Raw genomic sequence first — 14,825 nt, forward strand, 5'->3', positions numbered from 1 at the left:
GAGAAGCAGGCTCCATGCACCGGGAGCCCGACGTGGGATTCGATCCCGGGTCTCCAGGATCGCGCCGTGGGCCAAAGGCAGGCGCCAAACCGCTGCGCCACCCAGGGATCCCTGGAAATCCTCTTTAAAAGATAATTGTTATTTACAAAATTTACAAAAATATAAAAATAAAAGGTTGGAAGAAGAGATGTCATGCTAAAATTAATCAAGAGAAAGCAAGAGTGGCTATACCAACATCAGAAAAAGTAGATTTCAAAAAAAATATTACCAGGAATAAAAAGGGTCAACGCCATAATGAAAACCGGGTGATTCATTAAGAGGACAAAACCATCTGAAATGTTTAGGAATCTAATAACAGAGTTTTACAATACCTGAAAGAATACTTAAAGACCTGCAAGGGAAATAAAAATAATGGGAAAATAACAAAACACTCCTCTGGTTTTAAGTTTAGCTTAAAATATCATCCTGCTGGTTTAAATCACATTCCTGACAATTTGCTGGTATTTTTCCAGGTCAGTAATATACTCAATAAAAAGTCATTTCCCTGAGTTACATTACCTTCTCATTAGCTGCCAAATCAAGGCCAGTGTGAGAGTGCGGTTTCCTTCATTGAGATCTTGTCCCCCGATGCCAACCAGGGAAAACTTAGCTTGATTCTTCCCCAACTCCACTGCATAGTTACAATTCTCCAGCTGTCAATGAGCAAGAAGGAAAACATTGTAATGCCATCATGTCTATCGTGAGAGATACCAGATAAGAGAACAAAATGAAATAAATATTGTCAGACCGAATGATCTCTTAAATCTTGCCTGATTCTAGGATTCTAAGCTAGTCAAAGAATTTTCCGTCTTTTTTTTAAAAAATAGAACCCCTCACTTCCACCAAAAAAAAAAAAAAAAAAAAATCACAGTGTTCTCTAAGTGCAAAACCAAAATGAATTCATTAGTATGAACACTGGCTCAGCTCTCTCGCACTACAGAGGGCCCTGCTCAGTCACCTGCCCATGATATTCCTAAAACAGCGGAATCATGGAGATTGTCATGGAAAATCTGGATTCTCCGTTCTACATGCACATGTGGGACAGGTATTCCCGCGGCTACACTTGGATCATTAAGAGCCAAAGAGACAAGGAATGGTGAGAAATATTTGTGCCAACCCCATTGCTGCTTTTACAAAACAATGTGTTCCCACTGTGTTGACATTAGACAAACTATTTGTACAAGTCCAACCATCAGTACAAGGCTCTAATTCTTTAGAAAATTAGAATAAGGATCCTGCTGGTGGAAAAGCAACCCTGCAGCTCTGCTTGCTCTAATTATCTTAATTAGAATTTTTACATCATAATGTTTTAAAGACATCCAACTTGGAATTATAAATAAGTAATCAACTGAAGTAATGGACTCACTTTAATGAAACCATTCAGGCTTCTGATTGCAGTGCCATAATTTAATCCCTGGATAAACATTACTTATCTAAGTTTGGCCTCCTAATAAAGTATTCACGGGGAGCTCTTGCAGGCTGGTGACTTCACCTGCCTGTTGGAACATTTGGGGAGTCACTGTTTACCTTCTTCATGTTGCCCCCCAGTTTGGGGTATGGTGGTTTGTTTACTCTGTTCCAATCAACAGGGACTTTAATCTTTTCATAGAGCTGGAAGATGACCAGGGCATCTGCTAAGTCACTGAACAAAAAACAAACACAAGACAATTCTCAGAGAGCTGCCATTCATCAGGGGCCTACGGCGGGCAGGCGCTTCCTTGTACGTCAGCACGAGGGACATTTGCAACAACCCAACAGAATTGGTATTAGCAGCTCCATCTTTGGAAGTGAAGACACTGTGACTCAGAGAAATTGAAGAGACTTACTCTGGGTCTCTCCCAGGTGTGAGCACCTAGGGCCCAGGTGTGAGCACGCTGCCTCCGGGAAAAGAAATACGGCTCCAACAAATGGCATAGGAGCAATGTCACCCTAAACTTCACATTTTTGTTTTGTGTGGCTTTGCCTGCTTAGGAGCAGGTCACAGGCTTACAACATGTAGTAGATGTGTCTTGTTGCTGGGTCCTGATTTTGTCCTGAGCACAGAGCAAGGGTGATGTGCGGAAGTGCATTCCTCAGCTAAAGAGCCAACACCTGCAGCTCAACGCTCCTCATCAAGATGCACACATTTGTGGAGAAAATCACACGCCGCAGAGATATTTGAAAGAAATCCTGGGGATCTTCCAAGGTCTTGGTGTCGCGCATCAAAGATGAGTCCCCACACGGCCTTACCTGTACAAGTGATTGACTCGAGGGTTAACGCCCAACGAATTCATCCAGTTCCTGAACGTCCGTTCCTCTCTGGTCTCACCTAAGTTAATGAAGACCCATTATCCTTCAGGCCTCTTAGAAGATGTGCCTTTTTTTTTTTTTTTAAATGATCAAAGTTTATCTAAAGAGACTATCATAAAAACTGAATGCAAAATGAAAAAACTTAATTCAAAAACCTTAATGGATTTGGATGAGGATTGCTATTCTGGGTTCATTTATTTCCTTTTTACTCTTTCTTATTTTTAAAAAAAGATGTTATTGATTCATGACAGAGAGAGAGAGAGAGGTGGAGACACAGGCAGAGAGAGAAGCAGGCTCCCTGCGGGGAGCCCAATGTGGGACTCGATCCTGGAACCCCGGGATCATGACCTGAGCTAAAGGCACTCAACCACTTAGCCACCCAGGTGTCCCTCATTTTTTCTATTCTATTCCAATTCAGCGAGTGTTTCTATAGCATCTATTCTCCTGTGTGGAGCAGCAGTTTAAAGCTGACCCTCAAAACCTTACATTCTTTCAGGAAAAACAAGACTTTTAGGCATCAAAGCAAGATCACACAAGCCACAGGGCTACACTAGGAGATAAACATATTCACTATTTGAGTTGAAATAGGAGAGAGAATAGTTTGGGAGTGGAGTTTAAGTTTCACTTTATAGGGCTAGTAAAATCTGGACAGGAAAGAGGAGAGGATTTGAGGCAATAGTAAGTGGAAGAGGAGACAGCATAAATAGGGACATAAAAGGAACGACAGGCAAGGTCTGTATTAAAACCATTAGGAATTCATTTTTCAGGCATCTGTGCAATAGTTAGAGATAAGGCTGTCTGGTGTCTGGAACCAGAACTGGGGCCCTCTGAATGCCAACCACCAGATTTTGGTTGATATATTAGACAATGCCAGTCATTATAGGCTCTTTTTTTTTTTATTACTATAATAAATTCTTGAGCAAGGCAGAGATATAATGAAGGCAGTACTGTGATGTCCCTGGCAGCAGTGTGCAAAATTACTGAAAGGCAATATGCATTTAAATTAAACAAGCAGAGGGGATGGCGTATGGCAAGAGCACACAGGCACATTCAAATGCTTGATAGATGGAGGAACAGGCCCCGAAGACCTATTGAAATGGTTGGTGTATGATTTAATAAGAGTCCAGAAAGCAGTAAGGAAAAACAACAATCTAAAAGCCATTCTGCAGGAAGAGTTATTAGTATTTACTAATTCAGTAGATTTAGGGGTGAAGAAGAGGAAAATATCAAAGGGGACCCAGGATTTCGGTGACTAAAGGAAAAAAAAAAGTGGTAGGATTACTGAAAATGGAGAGTTTCTAAAGGAGATGGGTGGGAGGCGGGTAGGGAGAGAGAGGGAGGAGAGATGATCAGTTCTGTTTTGTATATGCTGAATTTCAAGTGATAGCAAAGGAACCAAATGGAGATGTTCTAGAGGCAGCTGGAAGTGGGTGATTAGAGGGCTTGATGTATATACTTGGTAGTCAACAAAATGCCTGGACCCCTGGCCACAATTTATCAAACAATACAAATGAGGCCCTGTTGGAATACGGATTGATTTTGCCTTCTAGCTCGGGTAAAGCATTGCAGGGGGGATAAAAAAATCAATACTTTAAATCTGGATTTCCTTTCTTTGGTGATATTCATTGAATATTAGTTCCATCTTGATTTTTTTTTTGTCTCAATATTGAGACTAATTTGTGGTGAAAAAAGAAGACCTGACTATAGCTACATGCTTTTCATTCTATCTCAGGGCACCTAATCCCCAAAATACAATGCCCAGGGATTCTGCGTCTAAACTTTACTCAGCTCTCCACCCCCCTCCCTAATTCCAATCAAAGAAACAAGACAAAAACCAAAACTTCACTAATAAGCCCCTCTTAGCATTAAGTTGAACACTTTTAGATGATGAGTGGCTGCAATCTCTTGCCGTGAGGAATGCACACTGCATCCATTAAGTACATAAATTAGGTTTTTGGAACTCAGGGTTTATTTCATCTGATAATTAAATGCATTCCTTCCCTAAAACATTTAATTCTGATAATGGATGAAGCTTATGTATAATGGATGTGATATAATGGTATTTGATTATTCCTGCTTGGCTGTAATTGACTTGATTAATCTATTTATTCTCTTTGTTATATGCCAGGGAATTGATGACCTGTTTGCAAATCTTCCCCAACATGGAAGGGGTTGATATTTGCTTAGCGGGTAATTTCGAGCGGCCCTTGAATTCAAATTGTGAATGCTCTTCCAAACCTCTGAGCAAGAGATTTCCAGTTACCTTCAAGAGCTCCCCAGTCGATGTCCTGGTTCTCTGGTTTGTGCAGGGCAGGGTATCTATTAAAGAGGTTGGCAATGAAAGCCAAGTTCAGCTTGGGGTTCCCTCGGACGACATCTGTGGCTGTGACAAACTGCCGGCAGCCCAGCCTCTCTGCCTGCTGCAACATGCATTCTGCTCTCTGGATGTCATCCTTCTCCTGCAACGAGAGAGGCGCGTCAAGGTTGGGGCAAGGCTGTCCCTGCACAGAGGAGGCAAGAGCAACATGAAGAAATGGGAAACCTACTGAAACCCTCAGTGTCTAACCTCCGAGAGGCACTTAATCGCCACTTATGATTTACTTATATTTGCCTGAACTGAAATCAGCAAGTTACAAGGGCCAAATGTCCCAGAAATTGAGAAATTGAGTCTCTTCTCTCTGTACAGAACCATGTCGGATGAATGCTTGGTTGTCCTGTTTTTAAAGAGATTCAGTAGATCCTATAATCTTATCATTTCAGTTGGTCTTAATTATTTTCAACGATGAAGCTACTGTCATAAGTCATACTCCCTTTTTTTCAGTTCATCGAAGATATTTACACCCATCAGTAGAGACCCTCTGATTGGTATAGCCACTCCTCTCACACGGAGTTGGTACACTTGGGACTCAAACAAAATAAATGTTAGTCCAGCTGCCTAGTGCAATTTGGCCTTTGCAGACTTCAGACTGAGGACTTCGTATGTTGGAAGGCAATTCAAATAGTTCTAGAAAACCTCTAGTCCTTTGTAGGTAGGCTCTTACTAGGAGATAAAGTTTTGTGTGGTCCACTGTTTTCAAAACTCTTTTAGGAGTCTATTAAACCACCAATTTTCAGAAAACAGAGCTTTAAATCAATTTATTAATATAAATATTATAATATATAATATATTGTGTATAATATTACTAATATATAATATTAATATTAATATAATGCTTTACTAGATGACACTGCACATTTCACAGACTTGTCACTCAGGAATGAGTTGACTTTAACATTAGCTCATTGGTTTTAACTCTAATGATATCAAGTGAGACATAAGCACGGAGAAAGCAACTCTTCCAGGTCAGTATTAAAGAGGTGGCAAAACCAGTTTCATCATCCAGATCCATGCTGGGGCTGTTTTTAAGAACTCTTAAACCAGACATTTTTAAGAACTCCACACAACCTGCACCCAGTCATTTTCGTCTATTACCCCCCAATGACGTAGTGAGGTAGGGTTGTGGCTGGGTGGATGTTGGAGGCATCCTGGGCTTAAATCCTTTCTATGCCATGTACTGGCTCTGTGGCCGTGAGAGCATCATTAGCCTTTCTGACCTTCAGCTTCCTCAAGTGTAAAACAGTTATTAACACCTAGCTTAGTGATGTCTGCAAGGGTCAGAGGCAGTGTATGCAGCGTGCCTGGCATAGTACCTGGTACATAGCACCAGCAGGTGGGGTTGTCCCCTTGTTAGTACCAGAGGGAAAGGATCCCAGCCTTGGATCAAATAACTTCCAATAACCCATCATATGATCTTGGACTTATTAATTAATCCATTTAAGACTCAGTTTTTTTCATCGCTAAAGTGAGAATCTATTTATTTGTATAATTATCCCACCGATTTCCGGAAATAAGACTCAGGTATCCAAAAATGAACATCATAAGTACCTCCTTGTGTCGTTGAGTCTATTGAATGGTGACACGTACAGAAGTTTTGTTGAAATGTGGTCCGCCGTTTTCAAGACTCTTTTGAGAGTCTATGAAACCGCCAATTTTCAGAAAACAGAACTTTAAATTGATTGATTTATTAATATAATGCTTTACTAGATGACCCTGCACGTTACCCATTTCACGGACTTGTCACTCAGGGATGAGTTGACATTAACATCAGCTCATTGGAGGCATTTGAGGCAAGGTGTGTGGCATTTGAGCGGTTTTAGTTTCTTTCCTTCCCTAATATCTATTTTCAGATGCAATTTCCCACAGTTATCACCCAAAACCATTAACAGTTGTTAACAGTTTTACCAGGGCTTTCGGCAGAGACGTGGACTCACAGGAGCCCAGAGTCAGGGTCATGCGGGGCCGTGGAACTGCCAACACAAAGGCAGAGTCACATTCTCTAAACACAACTTGGGACACGGCCTTACCCTTAGTCCTGACATGTCAATAACAACAGCAGGAATACCTTCTTCATCTCCTTTTGGTGCCACCTGTTCAAGCAGGTGGTAATAAGCTTTTGAGTCCTGTGAGAAATTAAGAAATTACAATTTCAAAATAGCACAACTAATTACATACTTAGCACGGCATTAATTTCCCCAAAGCAAACATATTATATTTCTTATTTGACTGTCATTCAAAAATGCAACTTAATTAACAAAGCTGGAAGCACTCACTAATTTGGATTTTCTATTTCTCTGCTTACATATCATATTGGACTTTCTTTTTAAAAGGAGTATAACAAATACAGGATATACACAAATACAGGCTATAGAAGCAAATGCTATTCTCTTGTTCTTAGGGAAGAAAAATTACTTATGCAAAGGTATTAAATTGTATACAGGAAAATATATATACCTTTATATTGCTGTAGAAGTCAGTCAGCTAAGGTATAATTAAAAAAAAAAAAGTGACAGAAAAAGGAAGCAGAAGTTTAAAGCCGAGTTTAAAAACACAGTTAAATGGACAATCAGCAAAAGAAAAATAAGGATTTCAAAGACAGAAGGTTTGAAGCATTAACAAGCAGTCTCTATGTAAAGGAGATATTAAGATGACAAGCACACTTAATATTTATCAAGGCGGTGGGGAAAAAATGGTTAAATTTAGTGATAGCAGATTGGATACAGATATCCAACCTCACGTTTCCTGAGATTTCCAAATACGCTTACTCATGAAAAGCATCCTCAGAGTCCTAGTCTTCAAATTACAAATCTGTGTTCATTCAGCAAAAGCATGCAAATATTCAGGTCGTTTATTTAAATCCTTTTAAAAGCATCCTAACGTCTCTTAAAGGCTGAAAAATCAGCTTGTGGCTCTTTTTAAGACTGGATGGGGCCCCGGGGGTGGGGGGACGGGAGGGCATGGGGGTGCTCCCCACTGGTGACATGAGAGACACTGGAACAAGAGAAAGCCAGCCACTGAGGCTGCACCTGGGGAAACCGGTTTTCATCTGCCCCCCCACCCCTCTCTTCCTGGTGCCTGCAGCTATTTTGAAGCCAGTGAAAGTTCCCCGCAGGTGTTGGGCACAAACAAGATCTGCCTCTGGGTGTCACATCTGCTTGACTTTGTTAGGGCTCCTCTCTTTTCATCTGACCCTAAAAAGCCTTTCCCACTCACCCCAAGGTGGGTGTTCTTCCCACCTCCGCTGACCTGTGTGACTTAAGGGCACCTCCCAAAGCTGCCAGATGCTCAGAGGCAGGAGGCAGCTGCCCCCACCTACTGTCAGGCCCGACCCCCGTGTGTGTTCAGCGTGCCAGCTCCTACGGTTATTATGTAAGAACGCAGCTTTTTGGTGATGAGAAATCAGATAAATTTATGGTTCCGATGAAGCAGCTTAATTTTGGCTGAAAAGCTGGAAAATTTTGGCTGAAAACGTGCAGAGCTTCACTGCTGAGCACAAAGGAGGACCACCTCGCTGCCCAGTTCCTGTTAAATCCCCATTTGGTTGCGGGTGCTGGGCTATCAATAACCAGTGGAAGCTAGAAAAATGCATTTGGCATTATCAGCTTAGGTGCTCAGGAATGGGGGACTTTCCATCTAGAAGCTTCCATCTACCTAGCACCATGCACGGCAGGCAGCCATTGAATCCACAGCAGGGGGGAGCTGTCACCCAAAGGAATATGTAAGGCCTGGGTGACTCGTTGGGGAGTCACATGACCTCTCCTCTGACTCTCTCTCTCTTTGGAGAAGGTTTCTTTAACTTTTCAGAAAGCGGAGCCTGAAATGTTCTTCTCCTGCTGCACCCCCAGCTCGCATGCTGCTCCGAAGCTCTCTGCCTCTCGGCCCACCTGCCCTCCTTGCCAACAGCTCTTTCACCTCGACATGAAACTATTCACAGCCTGGAAAACCACAGGGCATGCTTCCCTCCGCCTTTCCCCCTTTGCATCTCTGCTGTAGGGCCGCCTGCCCCCCTCTACACGCCCTGGGGGACATTTCCATTGCAGATGGTTTCCAGAATCATCATCTCTCAAAAACCTCTCTGGTGGGATGCCTGGGTGACTCAGCGGTTGAGCGGTTGAGCAACTACCTTCGGCTCAGGGTGTGACCCTAGGGTCCCAGGATCAAGTCCCGCATCGAGCTCCCTGCAGGGAGCCTGCTTCTCCCTCTGCCTGTGTCTCTGCCTCTCTCTCTCTCTCTCTCTCTCACGAATAAATAAATTAAACATCTTAAAAAAAATAAAACACCTCTGGCTTCTACAAATGGAAACCTTTCAAGAAATTCCAAGGTTGTTTGAGAGAGGCGGTATGGAGGCTGAGCGCTGGATTTGAATCCTGACCCCGTTCCCTAGCTATGTGAATGGGAACAAATTACGTGAATTCTCTTTTAACCTCAGTTTCCTTATCCGGAAAAGGAGGAAATGATCATCTTTGTCTCAAAGGCCATTTAATCGTGAGGATTAAATCAGCCAGTACATGTATAAGCAGGCAGGACGATGCCTGGTATGCAGCAGACCCCCGGGTTGGTGTTCTTTGTGTAAGTAGAAGTCTAATCCTCACTGAATTTTGTTAAAAGATTCCCATCTGATGCGCCCGGAAATTTGATAGAATCAGGACCTCACCTCCCTACATAGACTCTCTGCCTTGAAAAAGTCTTACCTTTCGTCTTATCCCTTGCTCTTTCCCCCTCCTCTGCTGACACTGTCACTCCAGGTGTGTATAGGGGACCCATCTGCCCCCGACAATGCCGCTGTGGTCCCTGGGACTCCAGACAGATGTGCGTGAGAGGATAGAGCGCCTGCCACAGCACCAGCCACCTTGAACACAGCTCTAGAGCTTGTCTTCTCTCCCTGAGCATCCCGGGTCCCCTTCTCTGCTGCAGTTGGGCCTGTCCCCACTGCTCCTACCTTGATGTCAGTACTGAAGTTGTTGATTTTGTTGCAGCCTGCGTTCTCCAGGTGGTAGTTAGCCCACCGCAGCAGCAGCTCCTCGGGGGACAGTTTCATCAGGTCCTCCAGACTCTCCCCTTCCCTCAGAAGGGCGATCAGAGCTGGGGAAGGACAAAGGCGAAGAAAGATAAATACTGGATCTGGGAAGGGCGCTGGAGCTCCACAGGAGACCTGAGAGGGCAATGCCACTTCTCCGGGCTGGGGGGACTTAGGGCCCTTCCAGTGGAATAAACACTTTATTATCATTCCCTGAAAAGAAAGGCAAGGTGCTGCGAGCTTAGTTACTAGCCTCACTTTTTCAGGTGGAAGAGACAAGTCACCGGTGAATCTCGGTGCTTTGCCTGAGAACCGTGCAGAAGCCACGGGAGAAACCAGGACTATCGGGCTCAGAATGCGCCACCGGGCCTGTCAGCCCACATTCCATCCTACGACAACAGTTTTGGTTTTAAGAGATCAGTTTTGTAACGAGCACAACTGTCTCCTTGCCTATTCCCATAGGTGATTTTACATTTTGAATGCTTACTTGCATAATTATAGCATCTCAGAAAGTGTCGTCAACCCCTTCCTCCGTTCTTCCCAGCTGAATAACCATGGTCTGCTCAGCTAGAAGGTTTAAATTGAGTTGGAGGTCGTCATTTGTCGGTCAATAGTTTGTTTCTCGTGGGTTCTAAGTTTCCTGTTTGCTTTCTCTCCCCTGTATTATGTTTGACCCATACCGGTTTCAAAACGGCAACTCAGGATTCTTCGCTAGTTATGGTGATTTGGGGATATAAATTTAGATGTACATATAACTAAAGATTAGAGCTTGGCTACAGATTTCACGTTAGTGGGCTCTCTACTTGAAACAAAAAGGTTAACTGGTTTTTTTGTATGATTCTTATGGCGATGTCCTACTTTTGTCTCAACAATGGGGCTGTACTTGTTTAAATGTAGATAGGATGTGGACAGCAGACAGAGTTCGACTGACAGCTCCAATACTTAGTTGAGAGCTTTGGAACCCTACACGTGATCTTCCACAGTCTTGGTAAATAGACCAACTTTCTCCTGACCTGGTGCCATCCCTTCGGTATATGAACGTGAACCACTTCATAAAATACAAGTTCAAAGGAGTCTACTTGTTACAAAACATCCAGAGGCAAAGTGAGCCCAGAAAGGCTCTTGAGGTTGGATCCCAGACAGCCAGACAGAGCTCTAGGTTCTAAACAATCATTGCGATTAGTCTGTGGTCATAAAAAGCTTTTTGCTCTGTCATTTTAAAAAGTCTGGCTGGTGTGGATGGAAACTCTTACGTTAATGTAAACAGATTCGATGTAACTGCAATTTGCAAAAATTAAGGATTCTGAGCTTGACTATTCCTGACATCTTCCTCCCACGGCCCCCAACACAAGCATTAATAAAAAACCACGCCATTGGGGCACCTGGGGGGCTCAGCGGTTGAGCGTCTGCCTTTGGCTCAGGGCATGATCCCGGAGTCCCAGGATCGAGTCCCACATCGGGCTCCCCACAAGGAGCCTGCTTCTCCCTCTGCCTGGGTCTCTGCCTCTCTGTGTCTCTCGTGAATAAATAAATAAAATCTTAAAAAAAAAAACCACGCCATTAATCAACATTTGCAGCTTTGTTCGGACCTTCATTTCTGCTGAGTTCGATGTCAGCAAACAATCCAATCTTGATGACTTGCCACAAAAGTCCCAGGACCAGGTAAGGCTTCCCCTCCTTCAAGTCCTCAGCCCCGATGTTAACCACGTGGCAGCCGATGGCTGAGGCCGAGTTCAGAGCCAGGTTCAGATTCTCCTGAGGGAGAGAAAGTGTACAAACGTTGTTTTTGACTTCGTAGATGTCAAAGGATGATTACTGGTTGACAACAAGGTTTTGCTTCTAGAAAGCTCACAGGTCTAGAGGCATGGTCTTTGCTAAATTTTGACAAGTGCAAGAAAAAAAAAATCTGGGAACCCAGATACTGGGCTTAGACGGTGCCTGTTGGATCAAATGGGCACCCTGAGTTGGAAGCCCATCCTGGCCTAGATGAAACAAATGAGTCTCACACCTTTCCTTCCATTCTGCTCTGTGATGGAGCCTACACACTCAACATCCCCACTGGCCACACATACAGGGGTACCTTTGAGGGTTGTCATTGTCTTGTCACTGGCCATGATTAATAACACAACTGTCGATATAAATCAAGCTCATTAAAGACAGTAACAAAACAGCGTTTTGACTTTCAGATCAGGTATTAAGGGAATGTCATTAGGGCAACGACAAAGGCAGAAATCAAATTCCCGGAAAGGATACTAAGACAATTTAATGAGTATCCATAATATCTGGGGACCGTAAGTCTACACACCCCTACACGCACACACACATGCACAGACGTAGAGACTACATGTTCTTATAATTAACAGTGTATATAATGCAACTCATATGGGGTTGGGATAGAATCAATGACATTTTCAGTCTGGAATCTGTATACTACTCTTGGGTCCTGAAAGAAGATATCAGAGGCAGAGATATATAGAAGTTGTCTTTAGGGCAAGTTAGAAACACAACACAGGCCACCAGTGATTTGGAAAGGGGACTACCAGAAAAGTGGGGTTTTGCCCTAGTGGAGAGCTCAAATGACAAATGGAAAATATTGTTTCTGCTTATGGCCAATATTAAAATTTAACATCAAGATTAAATTTAACATAAAGCGCATTCATGTATGTTTAATCAGTGTTCCCATTTCCATTTGAAAGGTACACAGCGCTGCTTACAATCGAGCAGCGTGACATATTGTTCATGATTTAAGCAGTGAGACATGCTTCCTGAGTAAGAGAGTTAATAGTAACGTCGAAACACTGGAATATAATGTAGAAATACAGCTTACTTACTACTGGTTAGTCTTCCAGTTAATCAACAAATTGAAGGCCTAAAACCAAGTTATATTTATCGCACTGGTGGCTGTGGCCAATGCCACTGTGAGGCTGCCAGAGCAATTCCCGTTTCTCACCCCCCCAATTCTTAGAAAGGCTTATCTTTTCAGCTAAAATGCTGCATATTTGGCATTGGCTCAAAGATCAATTGCTAGGGAAAGTTGAGTTAAAACTTTAGCCAATGTGAATTTTATTCCCAGGTGGCCAAAACAAAGAATGGCGCCCAACTACTAACTCCCCACTGACATCCCCCTCCCCGGTTCCCTGTTAAATGAATAAAAGATAAAACAAAAGTGTCTCCCTCTATCCCCACTAGTCATGATGAATCACTGGCCGCAGAGCTGAGTTTGGGAATAATGCCCGAACACCTGGAACAGGCCGGCTCTGCAGTTCCAGGGCTCCTTCATCCCAAGCACAACTTTATAGTTTGGTAACAGAGAGAGAGCATACCTGGATGGTGAAGGGGGTGAGTTTCTTTTTGTTGATGGTTCTTTCATCAATTGTGTCTGGCACGGATAGGTTGATCATTTTACTGAAAAAGAAGCAAGTGAATTAAGGAAAGCTGGCTTCTGAATAACAGAGTCCAGTGACATTGAATTCAAATTCTAGCAATACCATAAGCAAATAAGATGGCAATATAATCTGTGTGATCCAGGGTTTTGAAGCAAGATCAGTTATGCAATTCTGATTAGATTCAAACTCTCTATGGGAAAGGTTAATGTTCCTGAAGTCATACTAATAAATCGAGGCAGGAAATAAAGACCCTACTTTATTCATGCACCTGGAAAGGTACCAAATCACCCTGGTTTCCTGAGCATATTAGGAAATTCTGGGTAGAGGGGATCCCTGGGTGGCTCAGCGGTTTAGCACCGCCTTCTGCCCAGGGTGTGATCCTGGAGAACCAGGATCAAGTCCCACGTCGGGCTCCCTGCATGGAGCCTGCTCCCCCTCTGCCTGTGTCTCTGCCTCTCTCTCTCTCTCTCTCTCTCTCTCTGTGTTTCTCATGAATGAATAAATAAAAAATTTTTTTTTAAAAAAGGAAATTCTGGGTAGAAAGCTAAGGCACATCCTTCATGAGTATGTCACTTTCTCAGCTGTGAAAAATTGTCCCCACCGTAGAAGTGACTACTTGTACACTTCTGAGCTTATGCAATGTCTACGTTTCTATCTGACTCCTGGTGGAACTCTATACTTTCAACTAACTGGACGCTAAAATGTTTTATATCTTGCTATAGTCACTGTTGTATCAGAACTTAAGAAATTTCACCCACTTAGGTGTCTAATACTTTGACCAGATGTCTAAAGTAAGCTATTATTATCTATGAAGAACTGCTTTTACTCATTTGGCATTCGTTTGACCTCCAATGGGGCACAGACAATAAATTTCCTAAGGCCACCTCCATCTTATTTAAAGAAAGGAAGTTGAAAAAGCAAATCCAAAGGAACAATAACAAATTCAAAGAACAGTAAACTCGACTGTGGCTATTTGTTCTTATGAGAAGTCAGCATTAACATTTCTTCCTCACAGTTCTTAAGCAACTGCCTTTTCTGTGGTGTTCTTTAAAGATGCGTTTCCATACCTCTGTCATGTGTGTGCATACATATATTTCAATAAAAGATGCTTTATTGCAATTCAGGCAAAGCAAACTCATAAATCATGATTTGAAAAAGCTGAAACTGTTGGTGATCTAGAAGCCCACCACTGGGAGATGATGGGAAGCAGGGGTGACTTTAGAACATGTGTAGTAACCTTGCTCTTAAAAAGCTTATCGTGCAATTATAGAGACAAAATATATGGATATGAAAAGTTACATTATAATGGCCTCCAAAGGACTGCAAATATGTGCTTTAAGAACCCGGTGAAGGGAGAGACCACTGAGGGAGTGGAATAGACCAGAAACCTTTAGTGTAAATGGATTTCTATAGGAGGAGAGGATGCAGAACGGTGTTCTCAAAAAGAAAAATAAAAGGCAAAGCCACAGCTGCAGTTAGAAGCAAGATGTGTATGGGGAAGAGTTAAGTCTGGTTGCTGTTGCATTCAGTTACTAATGCAGCCACTCACTCAGTATCCTGGGGGGTACCTGAGTCATAGGTGTCTTGGGAGGTAAAGCTAGAAGGAGACTGAGGAAAGATGATGGAGTGTGTGGGGTGCCAACCTAGGGAATTAGGACTTGATCCTGTAGGCTATATTTTTTATGTCTTTTTTTTGGCAGTTGAAAGTTTTAAAAAT

The 14,825-nt window shown here is 42.9% G+C and overlaps 1 protein-coding gene across 6 annotated transcripts in view; it reads right to left on the reverse strand.

The window, feature by feature from the left end:
- LCP1 (lymphocyte cytosolic protein 1) overlaps positions 1-14,825 on the reverse strand; it is a 106,052-nt gene that overhangs the window by 13,190 nt on the left and 78,037 nt on the right. For all 6 annotated transcript variants that reach the window (XR_012010190.1, XM_072783067.1, XM_072783070.1 and 3 more), the window contains 8 exons: positions 13,046-13,127; positions 11,312-11,477; positions 9,645-9,787; positions 6,733-6,828; positions 4,592-4,787; positions 2,269-2,347; positions 1,567-1,681; positions 559-692 (listed from right to left, as the gene is read on the reverse strand). Coding sequence is in view for 5 of the 6 variants with exons in the window: in XM_072783067.1 (XP_072639168.1) it covers positions 559-692; positions 1,567-1,681; positions 2,269-2,347; positions 4,592-4,787; positions 6,733-6,828; positions 9,645-9,787; positions 11,312-11,477; positions 13,046-13,127 (1,011 nt within the window). In the remaining variant the exon portion in view is untranslated. The remainder of the gene's footprint in view (positions 1-558; positions 693-1,566; positions 1,682-2,268; positions 2,348-4,591; positions 4,788-6,732; positions 6,829-9,644; positions 9,788-11,311; positions 11,478-13,045; positions 13,128-14,825) is intronic.

Source organism: Canis lupus, chromosome 17, assembly GCF_048164855.1.
Source record: "Canis lupus baileyi chromosome 17, mCanLup2.hap1, whole genome shotgun sequence".
Lineage (NCBI taxonomy): Eukaryota > Metazoa > Chordata > Mammalia > Carnivora > Canidae > Canis > Canis lupus.